Source organism: Cricetulus griseus, chromosome 4 (assembly GCF_003668045.3).
Source record: "Cricetulus griseus strain 17A/GY chromosome 4, alternate assembly CriGri-PICRH-1.0, whole genome shotgun sequence".
Taxonomy (NCBI): Eukaryota; Metazoa; Chordata; class Mammalia; order Rodentia; family Cricetidae; genus Cricetulus; species Cricetulus griseus.
Window position 1 is genome coordinate 182,205,868 of NC_048597.1, and position 25,036 is coordinate 182,230,903.

Below are 25,036 nucleotides of genomic sequence, written 5' to 3' on the forward strand. Positions count from 1 at the left end.
CGCGCCCGCCCGGTCGGAGCGTGCCTCTGCGTGACCGCGCTCGGTGAGGCGCGAGGACCCACACGGAGAGAGCCTCTCCCCCGAGGCCACGCCCCTCCCGCGCGTTCAAGCCTAGGAAAGCCAAGCGAGGGTAGGGGCGTGGTTGGGGGCGTGGCCAAGGGCGTGGCTCGGGCAGCCGCAAGGCCAGTAGGAAAATAGCCTCTGTGTGGGGCCGGAAGTTGAACTCCTCGGCATCCCTGCCGCGCGCGCTTACTTTAAAGGCAATCGCCAAGGCTGTAGCAAGTGTGGTCCAGCTTTGGGCTTGTGCCTGGTGAGCCCCGAAAGTGGCAGTAGCGCTGGAAGGGAGCCATTCCTTGTGGGGCTCTAGAGAGCTGTTTCTTTAGCTTTTAATATCGACAATTGGAAGCATTTCTTAGGAAATGCAGATTTTAAAGGCGGAGATCTGTTGGAGGCTTTTGGAAGACTGCGCTGCAAAGGGGCAGCTCTCCCTGGGCTTTGGCTGAGAATCGCTGTGCTCCCCACCGGCTACTGGTATGCCTTGCGGAGGCTTCAATGCGGTTGTGGATATTGGCCTGCTCCCCAGGAGAGAGGGTAAATTTGGGCCAATAATAATAAATTAGTTTGTGTTTGCAGTAAGCCAAGTCTTTGCGGTTCTGTTCACTTGGCTCCTCTTTGCACCGAGTGGGAAGCGCCTGCGCCAGAAAAAGTGAATTTTTCTAATTAGAACTGACTTACCATGAAGTTTTGACGTCTGCAAAGAGGCCAGAGTTGCCTGCAAAAAAATGTTTTGGCAAGAATGGTTACAGATCTTCTGACCTGTTTCGGAAAAGGTTTTCTTTATGGACCCTCCCCTTTCAAAGTTGTCCAGGCTCAGAGGATATAAAAATGAACAAGACAGGATCAGACATGCAAATACCTGGTACATCTGTCTATACTGGTTAGAAAGGTAGACAAAATGATGCATTGCTTTGCTTATACACATTTTAGCACCAAGTATGTTGCTGAATATTGTGTTTTACACTAAAGATGTCACAGTTATCTTCTCAGAAATTATGGTCCTTTCTCTCCTGGCCCTCTTTTCCAGCCCTCTCTTCCCTCCTGCAACTCTCCCCACCCTCCCTTCCTAACCTCTCCTTTCTTTATTCAGTGCTGGAAGTCATGTAGACAAAACTGTCCTCTAATTCATACAGAGCCAGTTTCAGAACAGCCAGGACTACACAGAGAAACCCTGCTAACAACAACAACAATAACAACAAAATTCACAACCTTTTAAAAATTGAGGCAGAGTCTCACTATGTAGCCCAGGCTAGACTGGAAGTTGTTATTAGACCAGCCTGGCCTCAAATTTACAGAGATTTGCCTGCCTCTGCTTCCCAAATACTAGGATGAAAGGCTTGTGCCACCATGCCCAGCAAGATTGGCAACTCTGAAAAACGGAAAAATTAGAAAACACACTGGAAAATTTCTTTAGAATGTTGAATTTTGGAGTTTTGTTTATAGCTGCTTTCATGTTTATCAATAAGTAATAAATCCTGTTGTTAAATTTGAATTAATTTTCAGAAAAATTGCAAACATTAAACAAGAATATGCCACTGGATTTGATCACATTGCAGTATTGACATACAGCTGAAATTATCACTGATTTCAGAGAATTTAAAAGGAGGTATTCAAAGTTGTTCTATATGACTAAACTGGGTGAATAAATGAAATATTTGTAGGCCAGTGTACCACACAGTAGAACCAAAAATAACTAAACGTACTTCTCAAAGAATGGCTTTTCAGTAGTTTTGAAAATCCTGTGTGGATAAACCTATACTTTGGTAGTATTTATTGGTATGTGTTTCAAATTGAGGCTGGACAGGTGGCTGGGCGATTACAGCGCTTGTTGTTCTTGCAGAGGACCCAAGTTCAGTTTCACTGTAATCATTGTCTGGAAAAAGTTAGAGCTTTATTTTGTGTTTATACTGTAATTGTTTGGCTGGGTATAAAGGTCAAGGTTGGGGATATGTTTTCTTCCTTTTGAACTTAGTGAACTTAGTGTTTTCTGGCTGCTATTCTGACTCCAGAAACTTTTGTATATAACCTGTTCTCTCTGAAGTTTATCTTCCTCTTTCTCCTTTTCCCTTCCTTCCTTCCTTTTTTTCTTTCCCCTTTTGAGAAAGGGGTTGTCTGTGTAGCTCAGACTAACCTTGACCTCATGATCCTCCTACCACAGCCTCCCATCAAGTTTCTTCTTATTTTTGATCTTCTAATATTGCACTAGTTAGTATTTCTTTGTGTGTACCTTCTTTTATTCATTGCACTGGGTACTTGGTAACCACAGTTAGTATACAAATTTATGTCCTGCAGTTATGGGGAAATTAATTATTTCTTTAATAATTCTGACCCTTTCCCTGACTTTACAGTCTTTATCATTTTGTGTTTTATATATTTAATTTTCAGATATTCTTTAATAGTGTACTAACTTATTTTAGAATATTGATTATAATTTTTATATTATTCTTTTGATGTTATATTTTAATTTTTTACTTTGGTTTTTCAAGATAGGGTTTCTCTGTGGCTTTGGAGGCTGTCCTGGAACTCACTCTGTAGACCAGGCTGGCTTCAAGCTCACAGAGTTGCGCCTGCCTCTGCCTCCCGAGTGCTGGGATTAAATTATTTTTATTTATGTGAATGAGGGTTTTGGTTACATGTGTGCATGTGTACTGGGTATGTGCCTGGTGCCTGCAGAGATCAGAAGAAGAAATTGGATCCCCAGCACTGGAATTACATGCAGTTGTGAGCCATCGTGTGGGTACTAGGAACTGAATCTGGGTCCTCTGCAAGAGCAGCAAATGCTCTAAACAGATCTCTCCGCCCCACCTTTGTATTTTCCAAAGGGCTATTGAAACATGTGTCAGTAATATGTACTTAGCATGTAGTTTTTGGTAGTGCTAGGGATTGAGATGTAGGGGAAAGAAATATAGAACAAGTCTTACTTTGGGAAATACGATATTGATAAGGGGTGGGGAGATGGCTCAGTAGATAATGTTTGCTTTGCAAACATGAAGACTGGGTTTGGATCCCCAGCACCCAGATAAAAGCCAAGTGCACATGCCTATAATCCAGCAGTGGAGGGACAGATACAGACCCTAAGTGTTCCCTGGCCAGCCTATCTAGCTGAAATAGTGAAGTTCAGTTTCATTGAAAGACCCTGTCCCAAAGAAAAAAGAGGGTAGAGTGTGGTGGTACATGCCTTTAATCCCAGCACTCAGGAGGTAGAGGCAGATGGATCTCTGTAGTTTGAGTCCAGCCTGGCCTATATAGCAAGTACACAGTGAGACCCCATCTCAAACAATAAAACAAACAAACCTACAACAAAGCAAGAACAACACCATCAACAAAAACCAAACAAGTTGGGGAGTGATTAAGGAAGGAGTGATTGACCTTTGGCCTCTACATACCCCTTGAAGGTGAGTACACCAATACACACATGTACAACCACATACTATCCCCAGTCACCAAGACATATTGACGTGAAATTGTTGAGACTATGTCATGATATTAAATAATAAATAAAAAACAATAAATATTGTAAAAATTCAGAGGAAAGATATCCATGCGAGATAATAATTAAAAGTATAGATTGTTGCCTTAGACTTAAAAGATACAAAATATATATCATTTAACTATCAAAATTATTATTATGTTAGTGTTTTAGATTGTCTTTGAACAAGATCTTTCTATTTGGCTCTAACTAGCCTGGTACAGTACTAATTTCATAGTTCAGACTAGCCTCAAGCTTGGTACAATCCTCCGGTCCAAATTACAGCTACAAGTGTTGGAATTACAGATGTGAACCACCACATCTGGCTAAAATTATACTTTTATTTATTTTGTGTTGACAGGAATTGAACCTAGGGCCTCCTGTTTGCTAAATATGGGGTATACAACTAAGCTATATCCCAGCCTTGATTATTTTGTTCTGTTTTGTTCTAGGGTAGACCAAGTTAGCCTCATACTCTTGGTTTTTCTTTATCAGTCTCCCAGGATTACAGGCATGGGCCATCACTCTTGGCTCTAGTCTGTTAAAACCATGTTTATTTTAAAGCTATATCACAAACTTTCTAGCTATCATATCAGAAAAGTGGGCATCGTTTTTTGACTTTCACCCTAGATTCTCATTGTTATTCTCTCTATCAAGTCTTACTGACATTATGCACCCTTTATTTTGTTCCTTCTCCCTGTGGCCACCCCTAGTCCTTATGCCTTTGCAAGTAGTGTATAGCTCCATTCCAGTTACTTTCTGGCCTATGGTCTTTTCCTCCTCACGGCCTATACGTGCCTATAAAACTAAAATTCAAAAGTCTTTGCTTTTATGAGGTTGGCATACTACTAGTAAATAAATTGGTGGTTCTTGCACTATTCAGGCTTCTCTAGAGGAGCAGAACTGACAGAATGTATACATATTAAAAAGGGATGGACTAGAGTCACATGTGACTGAGAGGGATTGGGTGGTCCGATACTGTTTGTCTGTAGGCCAGAGAGGCTAAGAACCTGGTAGCGGTTCAGTCAGTGAACTGTATTCCTCAGCAGTCCCAGTTTGGTGCTGAGGGGCTGCAGAATTCCTGGAGAGTCCCTGATCTTCAATCCACACTGGAGTTTGAGGAACCTGGAGCCTGATGTCAGCAAACAATGGCAAAAGTGACAGAGAGACAATCATCAACAAGAGGAGCAGGCAGGCAGGCAGCCAGTGCTGCTTCTTCCTTAGACCTCCTTATATATGGGCCACCCACCAGATAGGTGCTACTCCCTCTGTGGAGGAGGGTCTTCAAAGTTAATTCTTTTAGGAAATGCTCTCACACACTTCCACATCTCTTAGTTTATTCCAGAGCCAGTCAAGTTGACAATCAAGATGAACCATCAGACATATCATAATTAGCTGCATCAAAATGAGCCCTGAGCAGAACACGGAATGTGTACAGGGCGTATGTACCTTAGCTCCACCTCATTTAGTTCTCAGTTCAACATATGTGAGTTAAAATCCAGGCTTTTCGTATAACACAGTGGTCCTGGCTTTGGCCCTCAGCTGCTTGCAGACACTCCAGCTTCCTGCAAAGTACATCCCTAACTCAATTATTTCCTTTCGCCCCCATGAGGAGCCCTGCACCTGTTCAGAAACAAATCCAATGCTGTGATCATCGACCAGGTGCTGCCTTTGCTTCATGCTGCTTTAGCAGATGCTCCTCCGTCCTGGTGATGTGAAAGGACAGAGAGAAATGATCTCTCCCCCTTTTATTGTAGCCCACAAATGCTATAATATTAGTGAAATGGTTCTCTCAATTGCACTCATACCACCTTTTCAAAAAATGGAACCTAGATGGGTACCTGGATACTATAGATTGTACTAGGAATGAATCTGAGGGGTATATTCCATCACTTTCAAATCCTCCCCAGTACTTGAGTTACTCCTCTAGTCTTAGGCCAGTTTATTTATTGGATCAAGGTTAATTGTGCCCGCTGCCTTCTTTCCACAGGACTTCTCTCAGTAAGAAAAAAAAAAAGTCATGCTAAGTCATGCCTATTGGTAAAGTGTGTATTTAGCATTCATGAGGCACAGTGTTTAATTCCAGAATGAAAGCAGACAACAAAATTCTGTCTTGCCAACCTATTATTTTATCAGATAACTCTCAACTCTGGCACAGTTATTCTCAAAGTATGTATTTTTGGATTGACAATGCCAATGTCACCTGGAAATTTATCACAAACAAAAATTCTTAGGGATGAGAATGAATGTGTTGATCAGTGGTAGAGTGCTTGCTTAGCATAGACAAGGCTCCAGATGTGGTGTGTGTGTGTGTGTGTGTGTGTGTGTGTGTGTGTGTGTGTGTGTGTGTGTGTCTTTGTTATGGGAGAGGAAGGCCATTCTCTGGTCTTATTTAGGAATGTGGTGTTTAACAAATCCTCCATCTGATTCAAATACACTAAAGTTTGATCGTTGGGCCTGAGGATGTGGCTCAGTGGAGTGCTTTCCTAGGACACATAAAGGCATGCATTCTATCCCCAGCAAAGTATAAATTGGATGTGGTGGTCTTTCATCTAATTCCTGGGAGAGGGAAGCGGGAGGATCAGGACTGGGAGGTCATCCTCAGTTTCATAGCACACTGTTGGCCTGCTTAGGTTGTGGAAGAGCCCGTCCCACAACAAAACAACCAAAAAACGGTGATCACCACTACCCTAGGAATAAGGCCAACTAGGGATACATGAGACCCTGTTTTAAAAAACAAAACAAAATAAATATAGGACATGGTAGTGTATGCCTGTAATCCTAGCACTTGGCAAGTGCTTTTGTGATTTCCTTCTCTGTTCAAAACAAAACAGACCAAACCAAATAAAAACAAACAAACAAACAAACAAAAAACCAGTTAAGAAACAACTTGGTCTTTTAGTTTTTAGTAATCTTTATACTAAATACATACATAATTATGCATGCCTAGAAGAGTAGTTGTCAAACTTCAGTGCTATTAATTCTCAAGAATCAGACAAAACAAAACCCTGTTCAGATGTGTTTCTGGACTCCACTCCTGGAATTCCGATCCAGCAGAATTGGAGAAACGCACAGGAACTTGCAGCTCTGACAAGCATGCTGAGTGATTCTCCTGCAGGAAGTCTCCTGTGCATTGAGAAACACTGGTCTAGAGCACTACCAGATAGGAAAGACCCTCATTGTTGAGTAGTGTCATATGTGTTGTTAAGATTCCTATAGTAGGAACTGGAGAGATGGCTCAGTGGTTAAGAGCATGTACTGCTCTTTCAGAGGACTTAGGTTCAGTTAACAGCACCCATGTGGCAGTTTACAACCATCTGAGATTCCAGTTACAGGGGATCCTCAGGCACAGGCATGCATGTGACATATATATATATATATATATATATATATATATATATATCAAAACACTCATACACGTAAAATTAAAGTGAGCTTTAAAACAAAGATTCGTATAGCAATAATTATGATACATTTGTTTCATAATTACAATGAGACATCTCATTAATTAATTAATTAATTAATTAAAACATGCTTGTTTGGAGGAACAGAAGAGAATGTTAAGCCTGGAAGCAGGCTAATGTAGCAGAAAGTATGATGATCGGACCCACAGGGCTGGGATTAGAATCTGTGCCAGCTGTTCACTCATTTTGGGTAGGTCAATTTACTTATTTTTAATTGCTACTCTTTGGAAAAGGAAATAAGGAAGAGGGAGGAAGGAAGGAAGGAAAAAAGGAAGGTATAAAAAGAAAAGGGAAAAAGAAAGAAAAGATGGGGTAGGCACCGAGGATGTAACTCAGTTGATAGAGTGCTTGCCTAGCTTGCAGGAAGCCCTTGGATTTGAACCCAGGTACACGCCTGTAATCCCAGTACTTGGAAAATAGAGGACAGAGAATCAGAAATTTAAGATCACTCAACTACCTAGTTTGAAGCCATCTTAGATTAGACATAAGACCCTGTCAAAAGAACAACAACAACAACAAAAAACCCAAGGGACATTAGCTTAAATAATTTTATTATTTTTATTAGTTTTTTTTTATTTATCTGTGTGTCTGTGTATATATGATGGAATTTCACATGTGTGCATGCCTGCTGAAGCCAGAAGAGGGCATCAGATCCCCTGGAACTGGAGTTACAGATAGTTGTGAACCACAGGACTTGGGTGCTATGAGCCAAATTCAGGTTCTCTGGAAGAGCAGTCAGTGTCCTTAAGCACTGAGGCCAGCCCATGTTACATTATTTTGTAAATTAAATGGGAACTTAGAGCAAACAATTTATGAATTATTAAGACTTTCAATTGTGACTATTATTTTTGAGGCAATGAGGGTCAAACCCAGGACCTTGCACATGCTAGGTAAGTGCTTTCCAACTGAGCTACATCCCTGGCTCAAATATATTATTATTATTATTATTATTATTATTATTATTATTATTATTATTACTGCTATCAACCTAGTAGCACTATAGTTACAAAGATACACCATAAGTATATAAAATAAAATGAAAATGTAACACTTGTAGCCAATGCAAAACAGTCTAGGAAGTGATAAGAATTGTCACCAATGATAATTAAATATCCAAACTTAGGCTAGGCATGAGAGAAAATACCTTTAATCTCAGTACTTGGGAGATGGAGGTACTACATAGCAATTTGTAGTGCTGCTTAGGATATGTGAGACCCTGCCTCAAATTTTCCTCCCACCCCCAAAATCAAAATCAAAATCAAAATAAATATAAAAAGAATGAACTTAGCTATTTGTTTTTTGTTTGTTTGTCTTGTTTTCGAGATGGGGTTTCTCTGTGTAGTTTTGGCTGTCCTGGAGCTCGTTTAGTAGACCAGGCCAACCTCGAATTCACAGAGATCTGCTTGCCTCTGCCTCTGCCTTCTCAAGTGCTGGGATTAAAAGCATGTGCCATCACCACCAGGCTTCAGCTTAGCTATTTGTAATAGTTCCCCAGGAAATTGGATTTTCTTTTAAATTTTTAACAGTAAGGGCTGGGAGTGAAGGTCGGGGTAGAATCCTTTCAGTATATGTGAGATCCCAAGACAATCCTCAACCCAGGAAAAAAAAATACACAATAGTAAATAAATAGGGCTGTGAGACAGCTCAGTCATTAATGTGTTTGCCACAGAAGCATGGGGATCTATGTTCAGTCCAGCAGAACTGCAGTGAAACAGCTGGGTACAGCTTTGTTGGGAAGGCAGAGACAGGAGGATCCCTGGAGTCCATAGCCCAGTCCATCTAGCTGAATCATCAAGCTCCAGGTCCAGTGAGAGACCCTATATAAATAAGGTGGAAGGTTGGAGAGATGGCTCAGCGGTTAAAGAGTGTTTGATGCCCTTCCAGAGGCTCTAAGTATGGTTTCCAGAGCCTATATCAGGTGGTCCATAACCACTGGTAACTCCAGCCCCAGGGCATGTGAATACCTCTGCTGAATTCCATAGGCATCTGCATTTACACACACACACACACACACACACACACACACACACACACACCACACACACACACACTACACACACAGGCACACACAAAATTAAAACATAGAACAAAGGATTACCAGCCTACAGTCCACACCACCAGAGAAGCTAGGAAACAAGGAGGACCCTAAGAGAGACATACATGGTCCCCCTGGAGAAGTAGAAAGGGACAAGGTCTCCTGAGCTAATTGGGAGCATGGGGGGAGGGAAGAGGGAGTTAGGAGAATGAGAAGGGGGGAAGAGAGGGGCATGAGAGCCTTCATCCAGTAGCTGATGGAAGCAGAAGCAGACACCCACAGTAAAACACTGAGCTGAACTTGAATCCAGTTGCAGAGAGGGAGGAGTGATGAGCAAAGGGGTCAAGACCAGGCTGGAGAAACTCACAGAAACAGCTGACCTGAACAAGGGGGAGCTCATGGACCCCAGACTGATGTCTGGGAAACCAGCATAGGACTGTTCCAGACCCCTTGATGTGGATGTCAGTTTGGAGGTCTGGTTAATCTATGAGGCCTCTAGTAGTGGATCAGTATTTATCCCTAGAACATGAATGGACTTTGGGAGCCCACTCCACATAGAGGGATATTCTCTTAGCCTAGAATCACAGGGGAGGGCCTAGGCCCTGCTCCAAATGATGACAGACTTTAGAGATCCCCTATGGAAAGCCTCATCCTCCCTGGGGAGCAAAAAAGGGTCAGTGGAGGGGAGGGAGAGGGAACTGGGATTGACATGTAAAACAAGCTTGTTTCTAATTTAAATTTAAAAAGAAAAAAAAGTCTAACTCTCATTCATTAGTCTTCATGAGTTTGTAAATTCAGATAGCACTGAGAAATGGGGATGGCAAGATTGATTACTGAGTAAAGGCACTTGCCACCAAGCCTGATAATCTGAATTCAATCCCAGAGCCACAGAGTGGAAAGGAAGAATTTAAGAGCTGTCTCCTGATTGCCACTCATTTGCTGTGACACATCTTCACTTACACACATACACATAAAATAACAAAATTTTTGTTTAAAGACATGTTTGTGATCCTTCAGGGGCTAAGGGTATGTCTCAGTAGCATCATTGAACATGTGCTTATCATGCATGAGGCTCTGGATGTAATTCCTAAGTCTAAAATAACAAACAAGCAAAACAACCCCCCCACCACCCAGAAAAAAAAAAAAACCTAAGAAGTAAGTCTTGGACCATAGAGCTAATGTTGAATTAGATAGGGTAATATTTGGATGGTGAGAAAAGACAAAATACAGGTAAAGAACATGAGTCATGAGAGAGAATATAGGTTTTCTTTCTTTTCGTGGTGATAAGTGCATATGAATGTAATTGATAGTAAAAGTGTAAGATCTAAAGCAAAGCTCTCCAGCTTCAGAATGTCTAATTGTATAGAAGTTCATTGAGATGTGTAGTCTTTTGGGTAAGTGTTTGAGTGCCTACATTTATCTAGTTGTATGATTTTTTTTATTTAGTTTGCAAGTTTTACACACACACACACACACACACACACACACACACACACACACACACACGTAGGTTAGAAGCCCAGGGTGTTACTTTCTTTACTCATTGCTCTGACCAAATAAATATCTGACAAGAAGAAGTAAGTTAGGCTTGAGAGAGAGGTACAGCCCACCATGGCAAGGACTATTGTTTGACAATCTTGGAATACCCATAGTAGGAACAGAATAAATTTGAATTCATTGAATTTCTGAACGACAGTGATCATTGCCATTCTGTAAGTTTTGCTGGTCCTCTGCTTTTGCCTTAGTGCCTGCTGATGTCAGCCCTCAAGGTAATAATAGGAGAGTTACCAGGAAGTAACACATGCTTAATTGTGGAAGAAGGCTAAAAATAAAAGGTGTTTTGGACTAAAATGTGATTGAGATTACTGGAGCCGGAGGAGTGTAAGAAAAATCAAGGACTATTTGGAAGTTGGTCTAGTTTCTAAAACAAAGGTCACATAGGAAGTTTACAATGGGATTAATGAGCACCAGAGTGACATAAGTCAAGCCCTGTCCAAAGAGGGCAGTCTCTACTCAGTTCCTGACAAGGAAGGTAGAAGAATCTAGGTCTGCATAGAATCATGGGTGTGCCTTGAAAGCTCGTAATCGTTCGATTTGAATGAATAATGAAGTTTTAAAAATTCACTTCAAGTCAAACTAAAGATGTCTGTAAGGGTGACATGTTTTCTGAGCCACCAGACTGTGCCCTGTGCTGGAGAGGCTGGGTTAAATCTGTATAAGGTGAAAGGAAACAGAACAGAAATGTGTTGGCAGAAAAGCTGAAGATGTTTTGAAGATACCAAGACTAGACCAGTTTAACTGACTGGAGAGGAAAAAGAGAAAAGAGAGAAGTCCATGGATAGATGAGATATGTCTGTAGAGGCTTTTAAGTTTTGGGTAAGATCCCAGAATTTTAGGCAGAAAGATGCTACTTCTAATTTTGAATAAAATACTCAAAAATAGTCCATACTAGTATTGAAATTTAATAAGCATGTGTTGGACATGTATTTCCTACACGGTGTGGCTCTTTCTAAAACTCCTATAATATATGAACATACATGTCATTGAGCATGAGAGAGAGAGTGGTTTTTAAGTCAGTATTACAAATGCTTGGTTAGATATGGGTCAATCCAGAGAGAGAGAGAGAGAGAGGAGAGAGAGAGAGAGAGAGAGAGAGAGAGAGAGAGAGAGAGAGAAAGAGAGAGAGAGAGAGAATGCTTGATTAGTCTAGGGATCAAATCTAGAGCATTGCATCTATTATATTAGTATAGTACCACTTAACCCAGGGTAAGTATTTTAAATAAGCAAATACATTACAATTTGATAAGTCTACATTAGAGGTACAGAGATGACAGACACTAAATTCTTTCTAGTAGAGAAGTTAATAAAGATTTTAGAAAGGGGAAGAAGCCTGAGCTGCATGCCTTAGGCTTTCTACTTCGGTGATAAACCACCACGACCATAAGCAGCCTAGGGAGGAAAGGGTTTCTTTCACTGTCATTTCCACATCACAGTCCATCATTGAATGAACTCAGGGCAAGAACCTGGGAGCAGGAACTGATGCAGAGGAGGAACACAGCTTACTGGTTAGCTTTTCTCATGGCTTTCTCAGTCTGCCCTCTTAAAAACCCAGGAAGGCTAAGCCCAGGGGTGGTATGGCCACAGTGAACTGGACGCTCCCACATCAATCATCAATCAAGAAAATGCCCCACACACTAATCTAGTGGGAACATTTTTCTCCATTGAGGTTTGAGGTTTCCCCTTCCAAAATGACTCTAGCTTGTGTCAAGTTGACATGAAAACCAGCTAGCACACCATATCTCAATTCTGTCCCTAGGCATTTTAAAGGAAATGAATGCTTAACGCCCCACCACACCCTCAGTGTTGGGAATTAAACCTAAGATCTCATGTATGCTAGGCAAGCACTGCCATTCTTGCCTTTGAGCCGTATGACCAGCCCAGAAATGGATACTTTTAAATGTCTGTAGTTGTAAACAGACTATTTTATTATTTTCTAGAAGTGTATTTTATGTTTCTCTTTTTGAGTACCTCATTTACATGAAAATTAAAATCCTAACCAAAAGAAAAAGTGTATTAAGAAATGCGTCACTGAGAGGACTTTCTGAACCTCATCTGTAGAATATGTGGGCTGAATAGGAGAGACACTCTTGGATGGTAGGAAATGTGCAAAGGTGTTGACGTGGGAAGTTGTGTGTTTCAGAAACTAACTGCTGTTGCACAGTGACACATTGTACCGATTAAAGCCATCATGTTCTCCAGACAAATCTAACTTTGTTGTTGGCTCTACCACTCATGAGCCTCTGATTTAGGGTGGATTAGTTAAGTGATTTAAACTTCCATTTCCTTACTAATGTCAACTCCTGTTACTCTGATTTTGCCCACGTTGCCTTTATTTTATTAACTATCCCCCTCCCCACTCCACCCCTGGTGCTAAATTGCACTTAGGATTTCCTGCATGCCAGACAAATCTTCTCTACTGAGCTGCATTTCCAGGGAAGAAAAGGAATGGGTTGGGGTTGTAATTCATTGTTAGAACTGTACACACCAGGCCCTGGGTTCAATTCCTGTGGCTGTATAACACCAGGGAAGAGCTAGTGAGCAAATGTTACACTTATAATAGAATCATCTAGAATTTTATAATGCTTAGTATGTGCTATGTAGGAGGGTGTTTTTCTTTAAAGTGTCAAATATCCTAGAGGTCTGATAAGGAATGAAGGTGTCTACTGCCATTGACAACTGACGGATCTTTGATGGCTCTACCAAGAGTGGCTTTAGGAATGATCAGATTGCTATGAATTAAATGAGGGTTGAAAGCAGAGGAAATTGGAGAAGGGAGATGAGCTCCTTCTGTATCTGGTTAAACAAGAGAAAGTAATTGTCTAAATCAGGGAAAGAGCAAAGAAGGAAAGTGCAAGAACGGTAAGACTTGATATGACTTGGTGACTGGCCATGGGTGACAATGTAAGACTCTAAGATGATCCCACTCATTTTTGTTATTGTTGTTAAAACACTTTTGTTTTATGTGTATGAGAATTTTGCCTGCCTGTCTATGTACCATGTATCTGCCTGGTACCTTCATAGACCAGAAGAGGGCATCTTGATCCCATGGAACTGGAATTATAGATAGTTGTGAGCTGTTCTGTGGATGCTGGGAATTGAACCCCAGGTTCTCTGGGAGAGCAGCCAGGCATCTGGAGCCACAGAGCCATTTCTCCAGCAGTCTGAACCTACCCTTGATTGTGGTTCCTGAGAGAATGGAGATGCTGTTACCAGATAAAAGGAATGACATATATTACTGAGTTTGTCATGACAAGAAGTCATCAGCAGGTGGTTTACTAGAAGTTGAAAAGTTCAAAGGAAATTGCTGGGCTGGGGATGTAGCTCAGGTGTAGAGTGCAGCCCTAGTATGCATAAAGCCCCAGACTTGGTCCCTAGCTGCACATGCATGTAGTTCTGGCTCTCAGGAGTTAGAGACAAGAGAACCAGAAATGCAAGGTTATCCTCTGATGCATAGCCAATATTGTAACATTGGTCTGTGCAGCAAGCACTTTTCTTTAATATCGTTTGCCTGATATATCATATATGGCCATTTGTTATATCTCATTGCTATAACATAAGGATTTTTTTTTCTTTTTCAAGACAGGGTTTCTCTGTGTAGCTTTGGAGCCTGCCCTGGAACTCACTCTGTAGACCAGGCTGCCCTCAAACTCACATAGATCTATCCGTCTGCCTCTGACTCCCAAGTTCTGGGATTAAAGGCGTCCACCACCACTGATGGTCATTAAGGATTTTTTTTTTTAAAGATTTTATTTAGCTGGGCATTGGTGGTGCATGCCTTTAATCTCAGCACTTGGGAGGCAGAGGCAGACAGATGGATCTTTGTGAGTTCGAGGCCAGCCTGGTCTCCAGAGCGAGTGCCAGGATAGGCTCCAAAGCTACACAGAGAAATCCTGTCTCAAAAAACCAAAAAAAAAAAAAAAGATTTTTTTTATTTATTATGTATACAACATTCTGCTTCCATGTATATCTGCACACCAGAAGAGGGCACCAGATCTCATAATGGATGGTTGTAAGCCACCATGTGGTTGCTGGGAATTGAACTCAGGACCTCTGGAGGAGCAGTCAGTGCTCTTAACCTCTGAGTCATCTCTCTAGCCCCCATTAAGGATGCTTTTTATTGGCTAGGTCTTAACAAAAAGCAAAACAAACAAACAACCTGTTGCTGTTAGCATCAAAATTGTCTACTATTGGTTAAAAAACAATGCTGCTACAGTAATTCTTGGAGCAGGTTAGCTGCACACACCTGATGACCTGAGTCACTTGGAACCTCACTAAAGGTAGAAGGAGAGAAGGAGAGAAGGAGAGAGCTCACTCCATAAAGTTGTTTTCTGACCTCCACATGCTTATTGTGGGCCATGTCCCATACCCCCACACATAATAGCTAAAAATAAAGGAATCACTGCTTTCCACTAGATATTTGTTTGAGAAAGGAAAATAGTATTTATTTTTTTTTAAATTTAACATATAACAATTATTATCTGCTAGGTACTTTTAATTGCTTAACAGTGTTAACTAATCTGAATTAGTTACAAAAGGCAATTTTCATTTTACAGGGGAAATGTGGAGGTTACAGAGGGTTTTGAATAACTTGGCCGAAGTCAATCAACTTGTAAATGGCAGGGGTGGGAGTCAAACTCAAGTAGGACTGTGATGGATGGCATAGCTGTAGACCTTATCCAGCTACATTTTTCACTGTCCTCTTGATTTGCAAAATGCCAGTAATGGGATTAAGACTTCAAGCAAAGTAATAGTGCAAAATGGTAACATGAAAGTGTCATTCATTATGATGTGGGAGTGTAGTGCTATCATGTTTTACAAAGAAAAGAAACAGCATCTTAAATGTGATGTTCAGAGGTTACTCGGAATCTAACAAGAAAATGCTCTTTGCCTATGATTGCTGGGATTGATTATAAACAGAATTGCCTAAAACCAAATTTGTTATACAGATGGATTAACAATTGGAAAACTCAAACTTCACTTGTGACAGCTTTTCTGTAAGGGAGAAGTAGAAAGCATGTGTGATAAGCAACTTGTCTGGGGGTAATTTTCCTAACAGTAGATCCCGTAAGAAAGGAAAAAGAAATAACAGCATTCAGTCATTCATTCTGTGTTTATTTTGTGCACCTCAGTAGAAACGAATGGAGAGGACAGTCATGATGATGTGGGAACTTCTGACTGTAGTAGTGAGTTTAGGAATGTAAAACAAAAGAAAAATTCACTTCTCAAAACAATTAGAGAAAATAAACATACTCCTTAAGCAAGGTGTGACAGTTCACGTCTGTAGTCCCAGCGATGGAAGATGGTCGGCAGGAGGACAAGAAGTTCAAGTTCATCATTGGCTAAATAATGTGCTTGGGATAGACAGATGGGGTATGGGAGATGGGGTGGGATAAATATACTTGGCTTTACTTTTGTTTTATTTAAAGAGCCACATTCGACTTAACGATGTATGTAGGTTGTAGAAGATATATAGGGCAGAAGTAAAAGAATATCGATTTATTCTTATTATCGATAATATAAACTCATATTCTGAGACAACATAAACAGAATACCAAATAGATGAAGAATAATGAGTATCACCAAGAAGATGCAGTTCTTGAAATACGAGTGTAAAGAACCAGATATCTGCTTTGTACAAGTTGGCTTGAATGTGGTCTGAGGGGACAGACTAACAAAGGGGTATTTTCTGATCTGGAGACTAAGGGCCGCCGTTTTAAAAAAAAATTTTTTTTTAAGCATGGCTAAGGCCTAGTATGAGACATAAATTTGTTAGGGGTTCAGAAAAAAAAAAAAAAAAAACCACTACCCCTTAGGGTTTCTCTTTTTCCCGTTGGGTCTTTCCTAGTTAGGTCCCCAACACTGCTGTCTATCGCGGCTAAAATCAGTGCTTGCTGGAAGTGCTTTTGTTTACTTGGCAGCTACAGAGATTCAAGAGAGGCAGATAAAGAGGCAACGAAAACCTCTCGTTTTCTGGAGGCGAAGAGGCGGAAAGCCGTTCCTCTTGAGAGCTTCTGGCTAGGGTGTGAGCCCCAGGGACAGACCTTAACAGCTGGAAGAACCGGGCAGCACTTTCACAGGGAAAAGAGCGCTCCCGCCCGGGGAGGTGGGAGGGGCGTCCCGCGGCCCCGCCCTACAAGGCCAATCCTAGCTCTCCGCCAGAGGACAGGAAGCAGCGGCGGGGTCTGGCGGCCGGGGCGCCCGCCTCGACACGCATGCGCGCTCTATCAGGGCGCCTGGGGGAGCAGGGCGGGGCGGGAGGCAGGGGCGCGGCCTCGCCAGCGCATTGGGTACCGGCGCGTCACGTGGTGAGGAAGGAGGCGGAGGGCCGCGGCTCAGGGAAGGGGCTGAGACCAGGCGGAGAGCGAGGGCAGGGAAGCGGGGAAGGGAGGAAGGAAGAGGCCGAGGGGGAGGGAGGGCCCTGTTTTGGCGGAGCGGGGCGCGCGGCTGGGCCCCTGAAGTGGAGCGAGAGGGAGGCGCTTCGCCGGTGCAGCTGCCGGGGAAGGCTCGTCGGGACCCAGCGCCGGTCGCGGCTCCCTCAGGATCGATGCACCGCGGTTAACCCGTGAGGAGGCGGCGGCCGCGGAAGATGGTGTTGCCGACAGTGTTAATTCTTCTCCTCTCCTGGGCGGCGGGGCTGGGAGGTGAGACAAGACCCCGGGCGGCGGCGGAGCGGCGGCCCGGCCGAGCGCAGCGTCGCGGAGCCGGGCCGCGCGTGTCAGGTCTACTCAGCTTCTGTCAGCTCTCTCAGCTCGCCTCAGCCGACCCCGAGCCGCGCTCCCCGCACGCTATTGTCCCCCGCGCGCCCCGACCGCGCTCCCGCCGGCGGCGGCCCGAGCAGGCTGCGGAGCCCCCGGGCCAGGCCTTCCCCGCCCCCACGGCCGGGCGGCCCTACCAGCCCAGCTTCTCGCGCCGCTTACCCGGGAGCCGCGGAGCTCAGGCCAGCCGCCCTCGCGCACTCCCGCAGCCACCTCAGCCCTGCCCGGGTCCGAGCCCTAGGACCGCGCAGACTCGCGGCAACTTGCGAGGTTGGCAGCGCGGCGCGTGCATTGTTCTGGAAGCTAGCGAGCGAACGCAGCGATCCGGAGCGGATCGGAGCCGGGTGTCGGGCGTCGGTGTGCGTGTCCCACTCGGGTGCCTTCCCTCCCCATCATGCTGGGTTCGGAGTGTTTGCAGCCAGCGCGGAGTGTGTGTCTCTCCTCTGCCGGAGTGTGTGTGTGTGTGTGTCCTCTGTCGCCCTGGGGCAAGGCTTTAGTTGACTTAGGAGAACGACAAGCCATTTAAGATGCTCTTCAATCCATTCGTCTGTTTGATTTGAGTTCCTTAGAGAAGAACTTGCAGAGTTTTCTTAAACTCAGGTGGAGCAGACGTTCCGCGTAGTCAGAGGATTGTCAAAACTGTGCTCCCTCCCCCAGCAAATTTGAGTTCACAGTTGGTTAAAGTAGGCCGTTTCTTGGTGCTTCGAGTTTGAGAGATTTTTCATTCTCAGTGCTTCCTAGGACAGGCATTATTTTGTTCTTATGAGAAAGTGTTTTACTTTGGGTAAGCTGACTTGCCGCCCAAGTATCCTGATCGAGCTTAGCTTAAAAACATTGAAAAAAAAAAAAAGCAAAACACGTAGGAGTTTGCTCTGGATGGTTGTCTGCAGCCTAATTTGATAATTTAGAAAATATCCTAGTGTTTTCTGTAGTGTATTGTTTGCGTTCTTCCCTTTGTTTCATTGACTTACAACCGCAGGGCCCAACCTATTTCTATCCTTTCTGCTTATTCTGAAGTTGTTTTTGTGTACTCAGACTTCTGTTGTTGTTTGTACTATTTATTTATTAGGTACACATTTTAGATGATAGCCACTAATAGATGCGCTCTCGCGCTCTCTGTCTCTCTCTAAGAAGCAGGTTACAGACTGTCTATAAAGAGCCTCTTTAATTTGCATTTCTTGTGGAAACACTGTTTGCAACCCTGACTGGGTGTTTTCACTTTTTGTGATTATGGTAAGGAGTTAGACACTGTTTTCTATGAGGTAATAAAAAGAAAGACAGACACGAGACACTTTGATAAGTAATGATATAAAATACCTTTAATTAAGGAAAACTAAAACCAATGTAGTCTGATGTTTGGGGGGAAAGTAAATTACAGTATAATCATTGTGGGTGAAACTTTTATTCAGAACTCTGGAGTGTCTTACTACACTAAGTAATGGTTGAAAGGCCAATATTCGTTGTGCTTCTGTTAAAAACTTAGGTGAAACTTTGGTGTTTTTATTTTTTTAAGTATTGATACCAAGATTGCATTACTTGAGTATGTGGGTAGCAAGACCATGCAAGGCTCTGAGTTCAGATCCTCACTTTAAGGCAAAAAACAAAACAAAACAAAACAACCCCCCCATAAACCCTCCTGTATTTATAATTTATTGTACTATGCTTTTTTTTTTAAATCTAATCTGAGCCAAGTATAGCTAAGTTTGTATGTTTTTGTAATGCTTTGTAGGCTAGTGTGCATTCAGGCTAGTGCATGGGAAAGTTTGAATGTTTGTAAGGCTGGGGTAGGCTGTAGAAGTACAGAGAACTTTGAGGTGTGAATCATGTTTAAGTGCAGTAGAACTCTTGTTGGTTGCTTTCATCTTGCCTGTTTGTTAATCACTGTTGTGTGTGAATTTTTTCTTACTCCACTTATATGAGGGGTGGGAAGCTGGGAGGAGGCAATAAAAATTTTAAAACATAAAACAAACTTTCCTAGTTTCCCCTTTTATATTAACAGTTGTTCTGCCCTGTGTTGTATTTGTAGAAAGATACCATGGCATTTTAAATTTATAAAATGTCTGTATGGAAGTACTAACACATACATACAAAATGCTTGGGAGCACTTGCTTTGAAAGTCTGACTACCTGAGTTCTAGCCCCCATCCTTTGGTTGAAGGAGAGAACCAACCACAGAAGATTGTCCTTTGATCTCCATGTGCACTCCATGGTTCCTTGTGCCCACACACACATGTACACCACACACAATAGTAATAAAATAAAGTTATTTGGAGACAGGTTAACAATTCATTGGCACTATTCTGATTAACCAAAAGTGATCCTCCTGCTTTTATAGTAGCTGGGATTACAGGTGCAGGCCTTTATGTAGGGCTGACTGTTACTTTTAAACACATAAGTATGGGAAAGTTAAGGCCTTTACCTTCTTTTGAAAAATTATTTTGTGGGTAGTGGTGGCACAATGCTTTAGTCCCAGCACTTGGGAGGCAGAGGCTGGCAGATCCCTGAGTTCAAGGCCAGCCTGGTCTACAGAGTGAGTTCCAGGACAGCTAGGGTTACACAGAGAATTGAGACCTCTCCTTACCCCCCCAAAAATTGTGTGCTTGAGAACTTCGAAGGTATTAGTTATAGCAGCAAATTAATCCTGTAATGTTTGGCTTGATGAACTTCATTCATATAATGAACTTCTGTGTGTGTGTGTTTTAATTAAAAAAATCTGGTGTTAATGCTTTGCTTTGTCTTATACATGTTCTACAGAAACAAACTTTCTGGATGCTTAGCCCAAAGAATTTAAAGTATCAGTGCTTAAGCTTGAACTGTTTCTTTCTTTTCTTTTTTTTTTTTTTTTTTTTGTTTCCAACTTCTGCCAGCAAGTAGGAGTATAGAAGGATACAGTCTTTTTGTCTTTGCCTCTAAGGAACTTTGACTTTTTTATCTTATAAACTAGAGTTTGAGAGTCCAGCACACTCTGTCACCTACACAAGGCCAATTTCAAGTCATCTCCAACATTAGCAGTGTCTCTTGTGTCTGTGTACAGGACCTTTGTTGGCAGGGTTGAAAGGAATGGGCATGGTAGGCATTCCTTTGTTTCTGGTGTGCTTTTAATAACTTGCTCCAGACCTTCGTATACTGTGTATTATTGGGTCTCTTTCTTCCTAAGGACTTTAACCTAGAGGTTCGGATGGGGAGAGCAAAGGACATTTCTCTGATGTTCATTATGCATCTAATACTGTTTAGGAGTTTCTCCTTTAAACATTTATGAAAGTTAAATGTAGGTTTAAAGGGATAATTTTTCTAGTGTCTGCTAGGTGGTAAAATATTCAAACATAAGTCAGTGGGCTTTTGTTTCGTTTTGGGTACTGGGGGTTGGTTCTAGGACCTCCCAAATTCTTGGGAATTCTACTACTGAACTATACCCAGTCTCCTCTGCCTTCCCACTTTGTTTTAGACAAGGTCTCACTAAGTCCTAGGCTGTCCTTGAGTTTGGGATCCTTGTGAGTAGGTGGGATTTTAGGTCTGTGCCATCAGGCCTGACTTACCTCAAACGAGAAATCTCAAAGGCTAAAGTTTTACCTCACTGTTCTCAGTACCTCCATACCTACCTTTTGTATTGTTTTTTCTTTTCCTTCTTTAAACAGGGTCTTACTGTGTGGCACACACTGTTCTCAAGTTTATAGTCTATTGCCTCAGTTTACCCATTGTTGGGATTACAGGTGAATTACACCATGCCAGACTATATAAACTTTCTTTGGGTTGTGGTGGCATGTGTCTTTAATCTCAGAATTCAGGAGGTGGAAGCAGGTGGATCTCTATGAGTTCAAAGCCAGCCTGGTTTACATTGTGAGTTCCGGGACAGCTAGAGCTACATAAAGAAACCCTGTCTCAAAAACCCCAAAATAACACAAACACCCCCCCAACTTTCTTTTCTGCCTTTTAAATTTTAATTGAAAGAATCTTTTTAAAAAAGATGTATTTTATGTGTATGGGTGTTTAGCCTGCAGGTATGCCTGTGTACCACATGTGTGCTTGGTGCCTGCCAAGACCAGAAGAGGGTGTTAGATTTCTCTAGAACTGGAGTTACAGACAATTCTGAGCCATCATGCTGATGCTGGGAATTAAACCTGAGTTCTCTGGAAAAGCAGCCAGTACTCTGAACCACTGAGCCATTTCTTCAGCCCCTAGATAACAACTTTCTAAAGTGTATTACATGTTTACTGTCTAAAACAAACTGAATCCAGTCTTTTCTTAAATTAGAAAAATGATTGGGAAGGGGGCTTTCTTGCAGCTTCTGTTTATTTTTCCAGAAACTATTGAAATGGCATGTTTACTGTTCTTTTGAATTTATAGCAATTGATTATGCTTTTTAGGATTATATATAGTTTTAATCATAACCTTTTGGTTAGGATTCCTGTTTTTCTTGAGAAATTTGAGGTGGTTGTTTTTTTTTTTGGGGGGGTGGGGTGGGGTAGGGACTGGAGGATAGGCATAATCTTACGATGAAGCCTATGCTGGCTTTGAATCACCACATAGTCCAGTCTGGCCTGGAGCTCTTAATCCTCCTGCCTCTACCTCTGCAGTGTTTCTATGTGCCTCCATATCTAGCCAGGTTATCATCTTAAATTAGCTTCTAACTCTTTTTCCCTGTGAGAAAACTGAGTAGGCATACTTAACATTGGTGTGCAGAGTGGAAGTTCTGACTTTTCTATGGGATAAAGTAGATGACCTTTGGTAGTTGTACCATTTTAAATGTATGTTTTGGTTTTGTAGAGTTAAGTGCTGAGATTGCTTTGTTTAGTTTTTGTGTTAAGTTAAAATGAGGAGGGTAGAATGGAAAGAAAAACCATGAATAACCTGGAAGGCTTAGCAAAAACTATGCTCATTCATTTAGTTATAGATAGATCATGTCCTGGGTCTGAATGGTGACTACTGTAGCTTTAAACTAATTACTAGATTGCTGATAGAAAAAACATATTTTAAAATGTTATTATAATATACCCTGCAGTACTGCAAATTGAGAAAATGTGTTTTCTCTATTTAAATGAAACTCAGTAAAAGCTGGATGGTGGAAGCTTCCATATTTGTTTTATTTATTTACTGTTAGAGCTGTGCAGTAGTAACTCTGTTATTCTAGTTTTGATTTTTGTATTTGTATTAAAGTTGCATTTCTTCTTTCCCTTTTTACCCTTTTTTCTCAGTATTGAGGATTGAACAACTTTGCTACTAAGCATTATAATCCAACACTTTTAAATATTTATTTATTTATTTATTTATTATTATTATTTATTATTTACTCTGTGTGTGTGTACGTGTACACGTGCACATACTTATTTGCATGCATTTGTCACAGCACACTTACCAGGGTCAGAGGACAACATTTGGAAGTTCTTGCCTACTTCATGGGTTCTGGGACTTGAGCTCAGATAGACTTTAGCTTCTGAGTCATTTCACTGGACCCTTTTTATGATTCATTTTGAGACAAGGTTTCATTAAATTGATCAGGTTGGCCTTGAACTCAGTCTATAAGACCAGGCAAGCCCTGAATTTATAATCTTTCTCAATAGTTTGAGTAGCTAGGATTATAGTAGGCCCAGGTAAAGTTAACTGCCTCCCCTACTCTTTTTTTTTTTTTTCCCTCTCTTTGGTATTGGAGATTGAACCCAGGTCATTATTAATACCACTAAGCTGTATCCACAGCCCAGTCTTTTAATCATAATGTTTAGAAAAGTTTTTCTGAAGTTGTTTTTTTTTATAATTTATTTAACTTTTATTTTATGTGCATTGGTATGAAGGTGTCAGATCCCCTGGAACAGTTGTGATCTGCCATGTGGGTGCTGGGAATTGAACCTGGATCCTCTGCAAGAGTAGCCAGTGCTCTTAACCTCTGAGCCATCTCTCTATTCCCATGAAGTTGGTGTTTTTCTTTCTTTCTTTCTTTCTTTTTTTTCTTTTTGGTGATTCAGGTTGCACATAATCACTGTGTTGCCCAAGCTGGCTTAAAACTCCTGGACTCAAGTAATCCCTTGGCACTGTAGCAGAGGGACTTACAGGTATATGCGTGTATGTGGGGATATATCTTTCCAGTGGTCTAGCTTAAAATAAATTTGTGTGAATCCCAACAATATAGTTTGCACATATGGAAACTGTTGGAGAGCAGAACAAAGGAACTTAGTGCCCGTCTCAACTGATGCCATGTGACTACTAATTGGTGAGATAGATTGTAATATAGGAAAGCCTGTAGACAGAGAAATACATGGTGGTTTCAAGTTGGAACTCCAAGCTCAGAATTTCGGAGGCAGGCATTTCAAATAGTAGGAATTGATTTGTATTTGGTCTGCTTTTCATGTAGGCAGATCCATGTGACAAGGTTGGGTAGAGCTTCAAGGTGTTTAATTTTTGTTGTTGTTGTTGTTTAAAGAAGAGTTAATTTATTTAATACCTGGTAATACTTATTCTACAAAACTCTAAAAAGTTGACCAGCAAGATGGTTTAGATGGATAAAGGTGCCTGCCTTCAGGTTTGAGAACATTTGGAAGTCAGATCCCCAGAATCCACACAGGGGAATGAACTGACTCCTGCAAGTTATACTCAGACCATACATGTACAAAGTTGGCTGTTCTGAAAAAACAATCTAGCAGTGGTAATTCTGACTAATTCAGATGTCACTGTTTTTAAAAAGGTTATTTTATTTATTTATTCATTTATTTACTATATGTAGTGTATGCATGTGATTATGTTAGTGTAAGCACCTTGCAGAGGCCAGAGAAGGACTCCAGGTGCCATCCTGTATTGTGTTCTGTCTTATTCCTTGGAACAGGGTCTCTCACTGAAGCCAAAGTTTGCCTTTTTAGCGAGGATGGCTGGCCAGAGAACTCCTGTGTGTACCCACTAATAAAGGAATTACAGGTGTAAATATCCATACCCAGATTTTTATTTGTGTCCTGAAGATTTAAACTCAGGTCCTCATGTTTTGACAAGCGCTGTTACTCACAAAACCACTTACCCATCCCTCACGAACATCCCCCAGTTGTCAGTTTTATACTAGGGACAAGGAAGCAATGTCAATGAGAAGTGGAAAAGCTGCAATAATTCCTACCAGTTGGACTCCTACATGGACAGAAATGTTATTCTCTAGCAGTGAAATGGTCTTCAGTTAGTACTTGTGGGCATAATACTGATTCAGATAGGTTGCAGAAAATACATATGAGAACAGTCTTAGATAATGTGCTCTTCCTTTGCTACCAAAAGAATTCATCCTGAACCTACTACAGTTCCAGCTAAATAATGAACAGGTGTCCAGTAAGAACCAGGGATTGTTGGGTATCTGTAAGAGCTGTGAAGTTGCAGTTTGAATGAAAAGTAAAAAATACTAAATTTATCAGTGTGGAAAAAAAATGCCAGGATGTAAAAATACATGTATTTGCAAGTGAAGTGAAATTTGATGAAGCTGTAGAGATGTCACCTAGCTAGCTGGGGCAGTTTGTGAGGTAAGAGAGAATGATGATGGATGTAGATTTAGGAATTAGGTTTGAGAGAAAAACAATTGTTTTTGATTTTGTTAATTGAACATGTTGGAATTAATCTTTTTGGTTCCAGATTGTCTGGTACACTTGGTTATATACAAATTGTGAATTTACCATTTCAAAAGACTAGTTGGAGAAAATAATCTGATATTTGAGTTTTAAATGGCAGGAAGGCCCTTG

The 25,036-nt window shown here is 41.6% G+C and overlaps 1 protein-coding gene across 1 annotated transcript in view; it reads left to right on the plus strand.

Annotated features, from left to right (window-relative positions):
• Nucleotides 1–17,026: 17,026 nt before the first annotated feature.
• Adam10 (ADAM metallopeptidase domain 10) overlaps nt 17,027–25,036 on the plus strand; it is a 110,846-nt gene continuing 102,836 nt past the window's right edge. Inside the window, exon 1 of the mRNA XM_027411222.2 lies at nt 17,027–17,226. Within this exon, the coding sequence (XP_027267023.1) occupies nt 17,172–17,226 (55 nt within the window). The 5' untranslated portion in view covers nt 17,027–17,171. The remainder of the gene's footprint in view (nt 17,227–25,036) is intronic.